A 7,013-nucleotide genomic window follows, 5' to 3' on the forward strand; every position below is an offset into this window, starting at 1 on the left:
CCCCTTCCCCCGTGGAAGGGGTGGGATGGGAACCTTGCTCGACTTCATTGTTCCAAACGTAAGAGCTATTTGCCCCAAAGTGTCTTCGCTGTCTTTCATAGCTAATTATAATAACTGTCAGATGTCTGGAAAGTCTGGGCTGCCCTTGCTGGCGGAGTTAAAGTTTGCCTTTATTTTTTTCCCCTTGGGGACAGATCAGGCCTGATTAGACACAGAGTACAAATAAAAGTGAACAACATACATGTGTAAGGCTTTTTGTCTTTGTTTTTCTTTATGAACAAAGCAGCACGCTGGCTATGTCAGGAAGCAGTGTGGCATGCAGCGTGCATGCAGGCAGTGCCTTGGGGGATAACTCTCTTTTTTCTTTTTTTTTTTTCTGTTATTGAAGCATGCAAGAAATATTTCTGAATTTGAATAGCACTTTAGATACTTGTTCATCTCATAAGAAAAAGTAACCATCGATTTAGTGCATGTAGCATTTTGACAATTTTAAGAGATTTGCTTTTCTGGGTGAAAATAAAAATAAATAGACCACGTACTCACAGTTTTGTTGTGCTGTGCAGGTCGCTGTCTCCTTCTGCAGCGACAAGGAGGGTAGGAGGATGTCAAGGGTGCAGAATCCCAGTTTAATTCAGGAGAAATGTACAAATGTGCTTCCTGAAGACGCCTGGAAGTCAGCCACTTGTGCTCAGACATCCCATTGCTGCTCTGCACGCTATACTATCTGCAGTTCTGAATTGAACTAAATACTGCCCATGTGAAAGACAGGGGAAACACAGTCATGTGGGACACACAAATCCACTCTATTGGCTCCGAAGGCACAACTTCAGCATTCTTGCATTTCCACCATTGGTTAACAGTTCAAGCTGAAAGAGTCTAGGTCCTCCTAGTGAGTCCGTTTTCCCTTTATGTGTGGAAGAATGACTGTAGGATTTTACAGTGGCAGGATTAGTTAAGTAAGGGACTGAAGTCATCCCTTTGACTGAAGCTGGTGGGTGGGGATTGGAAGCTGTGCTTTTCTCAAGTCGACGTTTTTCCTTTTTCTGCCTGCGTTCTGTGTGTCAGGAAATGCTTGCAGTTAACTTGGGCAGCACAGAGAAACTGAAGTGACTTTCTTCAGCTTCAGGGATAGGGACTCAACTTTTAGAGTAACACAGTGTTACAGACCATACAACGATTTTTACGGGAATAACTCTATTCTGGCTGGCTAAAGTGTGTTTATTTTCTCTTTTCTAGTTTTTTTTTTTTAAGCCCAGAAAGGGCTAGATCAGTATCATCTAACTTGAGCTTTTGCATCACATAAACCAGACAAATGAATCCAGCAGTTCCAAAGCCTATACTAATAATTCAAGTGACAAGAGAAAATAGATTTTACAGAACTATTGGATCTCTGGGGAAGCCCAGAAAGTAGATCAGTATCATCTAACTTGAGCTTTTGCATCACATAAACCAGACAAATGAATCCAGCAGTTCCAAAGCCTATACTAATAATTCAAGTGACAAGAGAAAATAGATTTTACAGAACTATTGGATCTCTGGGGAACATTATGATGTGGTCATAATAATATTTTGAAAGAAGTGACAAATTCCATAAAATCTATAATTGCTGATATTTGGTCATTTTGAGGATAATGAAACTGTAAAGATTAAATAGGAGGGAAGAAGATTGACTATTCCCTATTTTGGTGTTCTGTCGTTTGCCTGATTTAGTTATGCCAGCGTGAGCAGTAATTCGAAACGATACTCAGTCATGTGTGACATACTTCTCCAATTAACCCGTATTAAAAAGACCTTTCCCAAATCCTGCATGCATGTTTTCCTAGAACCACAGAAAGTAGAGGTATGACACGTTTGTCAGGGTTTGTGTCCGTCCCCCTCTCTGGGCAGGTTTATTTCCTCTTCCATGTTTCCAGGGCTTTGTCTAGTGCAGCTCTGAATACCCTGAACGTGTGATTCCTGTTGGTGGACTGTCGAACTTAGGGCCTAATTTAGCAGTTGAAGGGCTTAACTATATTTGGAAATTTACCAGAATAATTATTCTGGAATAGTAAATTCATTATACGCCGGTGGTGTATGCAAGGCCAAGCACAGACAGACTGCACTGCTGGCGTTTGTACTACGTACAAGCTCCTATTCAGCAGCTTATGCCTGGCTCTCGGTGTCAGGACATCTTTTTGTTTCTACCAGTCAAGCTTGTTCAGACCACCTTAAAACAATGCTTCTTCCTTTTTGGAGTTCACCCTCTTAAGCTATTTATAGACTTTTATCATCACCTCACTGACCACCCTTGTCATCACTTAGCCGAACACCATATTCCAGATGTAGCTGCGTAAGATACGGGAACGTTCCTCCGTAGCCTGTGACCTGGTATTGCTGCAGCAAATCAATATGTGTTTGCTCAATATGTGAACAGGAAAAAAAAAAAATTTTAAAAGTGTATTTACACACCTGACAAACAGGATTTTCAAAGAAATATACATTATATGCTCTGCTCTGAGTTAAGAAGGTGGCCTTGTAAGGCCTTCTTTGCTTGTAAGTGCTAAGAAGATGCAGAGCGTTTATTTTTCTTTAGCAGGCTCACTTAAAAATAATGTTTAGTAATAATATATAAAAGGTGGTGTTTGGTTTTGTTGTTTAGTTTTTTTAATCTTCATGAAGAAAGGTAATTGTCTGGTTTGGATAAAATAAGGCTACAGCAGTAGCATCAAAACTTTCTCTCCTCCCTCCAAAAATGTTTTCAGCTCCACTGGGCTTTCCACATCTGGACTCCAGAACACTGAGGGGAGAGAACTGAAAACCCTGGGAGACATTTTCTTTTTTTCACAGCGCTGGTGGTCTTCATAATTTTGGTTACTTTTTTTGTTGTTGTTTAATTCAATTAAAGTGGGAAGAAATACTAGTAAAAGAAACCTTACTCCAGAGAGCAGTAAACTCTTTGGTTTTAAGACCAGTACATGGTCTTGTCTTAAATACATCTTTTTCATGAATGTCAGTTTCTGATTTTAAAATGCTGAAAAGCTATTTAAAGAGAGGGAATAAACATCTGAATTCATTTAGTATTGTTCAGCTCTTTCCTCAAACAAATCATGAGTGAATTTCAGGAAAATTTAGGGAATCTGGGGCAATGATTATTTACCTGCACTTCTTGAGTCACGAATCAAAGACTTAGGTGATACAGGCAGACATTTTTGTGACTCTTATAGTATTTCAGAGACCAAATTAATACTTAGCATCACTGTTATCTGCAGAGAGAGAAGTAAGTGCATCTTTACATGTATTCATGTATTTCAACGGACATCTTATTTTCCATATCATCTCCATTGAAAAGAAACAAAAATGAAGACTTAGGCTACATCACGTTTGCTCTCCTTGAATAATAAACTGCTTCTTCCTCCATTATTGGTTACTAGAGAAAAATTCATAACTGTAAGAGACAAAGAATGAGAGAATCATAAAATTACCGTGGTGTGGAAAATAACATTACTTTGCAAATTCTGTCGTTGTGATGACGCTTAAGATGTGAGACAAGATGTTGCTGTACGAACAGGGCTGTGAGAGTCTGGAGACCATACTGTTACTGCTATGCGGTCTCTGTGACTCCATCCATTGACAGAATGGACTTCTATTTCTGGTTTTGGGTTAGGGGTTTTTGGGTTTTGAGCTTTTTTCCCTGATCTAGCAAAGATTGGTAAAGACACTTAACTCCTACCTTAATAGAGGTCCTGTTCCTAAGAATTTTCACTGTCCCTTTGCCAGAAACTCTAGGAAAGAAAAGAGATGACTGAAGTAAGTTGGAAATATTAGTCACTTAAATAGCTCTTTTTCATTCTTCAGAATTATTAGAAAACATATGGTGTGAGGGGAGAAAAAGTAGGATGGCCTTGATCCTCTCGTATGGGGTGCATTCCCAAACAACTTTACAAAACAGCTAGTGATTTTTTTTCTTGTGTAAATCTAAGTTCAATGACTATTTGGGGGGAGGAGGTGATTTGCCCCTTGGCTTCCTTTTAGCAATGCGTGCTACATTTAGAAAAGCAAAAATCAAAAAGATAAATTTCTTTCAGAAACACTTAGAATAAAGGCACTTATACAGTTTGCATGTTAATGTGTTGTATTATATAAATGGATAAGTCTGAAAACATTTTAACTGTTTCCTTAGGAAATCAAATGCAATTCTGTTGTGCGTATGATGTAGATTTCATATTGCCCAGCACTTTTAAGCCTTTCCATTTTTCTTTCTGTGGAAAATAATTGAACTTTACTGTATAGGCTGTGTATTTGCTTGCAACTTTGCCAGAGAGTTCTTGCTGTTCTATATACCTTTGCTTTTTATAATTCAGCAGTAGGTGGTATCTGCTAAAGTTTAAATCTTATGTTAGTCACTGCTAGTAAAATCCCTCAATGTTGGTAATGCATAAGAAAAGAAGAAATCAGTCAAAAAACCCAGGAGATACTGGAGAAGCTGTAAAAAGCCAGAGAAGAAGCAAAGTCATTGAAAATCTTTGAGGGTAGGCAAGTGGACAAAGAGCACCCAAAAGCCATTTCACAGAGAGGAATTACCAGAGCCTGGAGAACATGCGCATCACTTGCAGTGTGTGCATATATTCTGGAAATGGTTTTATACCCTAGTTAAAACCAGCCCTAAGCTGATAAGAGGAGTTTTTCAAATGCATCTGGTGCAGGAGGGCTGTGAAGGAAGGTTTGTTCTCATCTCCTGCACCAGGAGGGGCGAAACTTGCTGAAATGTTGTCTGAGCAAGTCATCTGTGCTGTACGTGAACCAGCTGGCCGGGTTGCAGTGTGTGCCATTTACATAAAGAAAAATCACCAGCAAAGCTGTTAAGATCGTAACTGATTTTGTGAGGCTTTTTTGGGTTTATGTTTTGTTTTGTTTGCGTGGTTTTTTCAAACGAGTCTTTTCTCATTCCTCTGTCTCCTCTAGCTATTTATGTAGATAAAGTGAATGAAACCACAGGAGATACTGGAAGATTTTCAGCAGGCAGAGAGGAAGCTGGTATCCCATCACTAGTGAAAGTCAGAAGAACTTATTCCTTTTTTCTCTGCAGGCCTTCTTCCTGTTTAGGGTCAAGTTTTGGTGGATAGCTTAGATAATCTGGCTGCAATTTAACCACTACAAAAAACATGTCAGATTTGGAAGGTTCTTGACCTATATGTACTGAAATTCATGCATACTTTGAGCTATTAGTTGTTTCATATTTATAAACCTGACTTTGGTTGCAAGACTGTTGGTGAGGAATTCAGGTGTCATCAACATCTCATTCAGGTGAATTGATAACATTAGAAAAAAATCCAGGATTTTCAGCTAATCAATTCTAAAATTTTTACAAGGTTTATGCAAATGAAAATTAGAATAATCTGTTTACAACCATATTTGTAGGAGAAAATTTCTAGGTAAAACAATATTACGTAAATGGTGGGTTGGTTACTGCAATATTGTTCGGATGAAATTGAGTGATACAAATGTTTTAAAGCTTGGCTATATTTAGAGTGCCATAGAATTATGATGTCCAGAAAGATTTGATCAACAAAGCTAGAATCAACCATGCTTTTAAGCTGATATACGTCAAGTTTAAAATATATAAAATCCTTTGTAACCATTAAGGTACCATTGAAATGAAAGATACTTGACCAATTCTTATATCACATCTGCATATTCCAGAAAATCTGATGATTTCTTTTAAATGATGCTTTTTTTCCCCTGGGTGATTTCATCAATTTTTGTTGAATCCTCCCATTTTTATCCCTTTTCTATAGTCACTTGTTCCCATAACTCCTTTCAGTATAGAAAAATTATTGTCCCTAAAATACACAGGCCTGAAACTTAGCTGGCCCAATTGTCACCAAAAAAACGGACTGTATAGGGGCAGTCTGACTTGGTGACCATAGCAGGTCTTTTCCCCTCAGACTACTCTTACAAGGTTACGTAGCTTTTTTCTGTTTTCAGGTAAGTTCTCTCATCCCCGATTAAGCCATAATAATATATAAACATACATATTTTATAAATTATCTATCAAACTGCCATTTCCTTATTAGAAGTCTGCAACTGGCACTTTATATTCTAATTTTCTTCTGCTGTAAGATATTCTATTGGTTTCAAAACCTGAAACATATTAAAATTTTGTGCAATCCAGTATTTAGTGAAGAATAATAGTATTTAGCAGTTCACATTTCAAATGTAGAAGTCTTTTGATGTAAAAGTCATATGTGGTCTAATTTCGAAAATTTTTTTATTGAATATATCATTCCCTGGGATAAATCATCTCTCTTTTCACAGAGGAAATAAATGAATTTTTAAGTATTTCATGCTATATGTAACAAAATTAAACAGAGCATTCCCTCCTTTGTCCCACCCTATAGCACTGTCTGCAACAGAAATGCAGTATTATTGGTGAGATTAAAGCATCGCAAGGAAACAAGTCATTAGCAGTTGCAACTTCTTTTTCAGTAAAAATATATTAAAGTTAAAATATATTACAACTTTTTTCAAAGTAATGTATTGTTTGGGGACCAATATAATAAATCTTGGAGATTATTTTTCTTCTTTTTCAGTAATTTTGATCTAAAGAGATCTCCCATTTTTTCATTCATTATTCTTGTCTGATATCTCAGCCGTTTAGGGATTGAGATAGTAGGTAGTTTGCCCCATTTCTGTTCCAATTTTGGGTGGTCCTAAACCAAGATAGTTTCAAAAGGATTTTTTTTTTTTAAACCATCTGCCCTCCACATTTTAGTCCTTAATGAAATAATTTATTTTGTTCTTTTCTTAAGGGAAGTTAATACTGCATAAAAGCAATACTAATACCATAGTTTTCCTTGCAAGAATCCAGACCTGTTACTTTGAAGACGTGCATTTTTCCTCTGGTAGCTTATGAAAATTTAAATTAAAAGGATTTAATAATTTAAGCAGCATACTTTAGTGACTGAATATTGAAGAACACAGGATTTTGAAATTGCTAGCAAAACACTAGACATTTCAGAGAATATAGTTCGATA

The 7,013-nt window shown here is 37.1% G+C and overlaps 1 protein-coding gene across 2 annotated transcripts in view; it reads right to left on the minus strand.

The window, feature by feature from the left end:
* Window positions 1–923, minus strand: part of LOC103902166 — a 66,525-nt gene extending 65,602 nt beyond the window's left edge. For both annotated transcript variants that reach the window (XR_657772.2, XM_009283173.2), the window contains exon 1: window positions 544–923. Coding sequence is in view for 1 of the 2 variants with exons in the window: in XM_009283173.2 (XP_009281448.1) it covers window positions 544–696 (153 nt within the window). In the remaining variant the exon portion in view is untranslated. The remainder of the gene's footprint in view (window positions 1–543) is intronic.
* Window positions 924–7,013: the final 6,090 nt, after the last annotated feature.

The sequence above is a fragment of the Aptenodytes forsteri genome, unplaced genomic scaffold, assembly GCF_000699145.1.
Source record: "Aptenodytes forsteri isolate BGI_AS27 unplaced genomic scaffold, ASM69914v1 Scaffold181, whole genome shotgun sequence".
In the NCBI taxonomy this organism is placed as follows: domain Eukaryota; kingdom Metazoa; phylum Chordata; class Aves; order Sphenisciformes; family Spheniscidae; genus Aptenodytes; species Aptenodytes forsteri.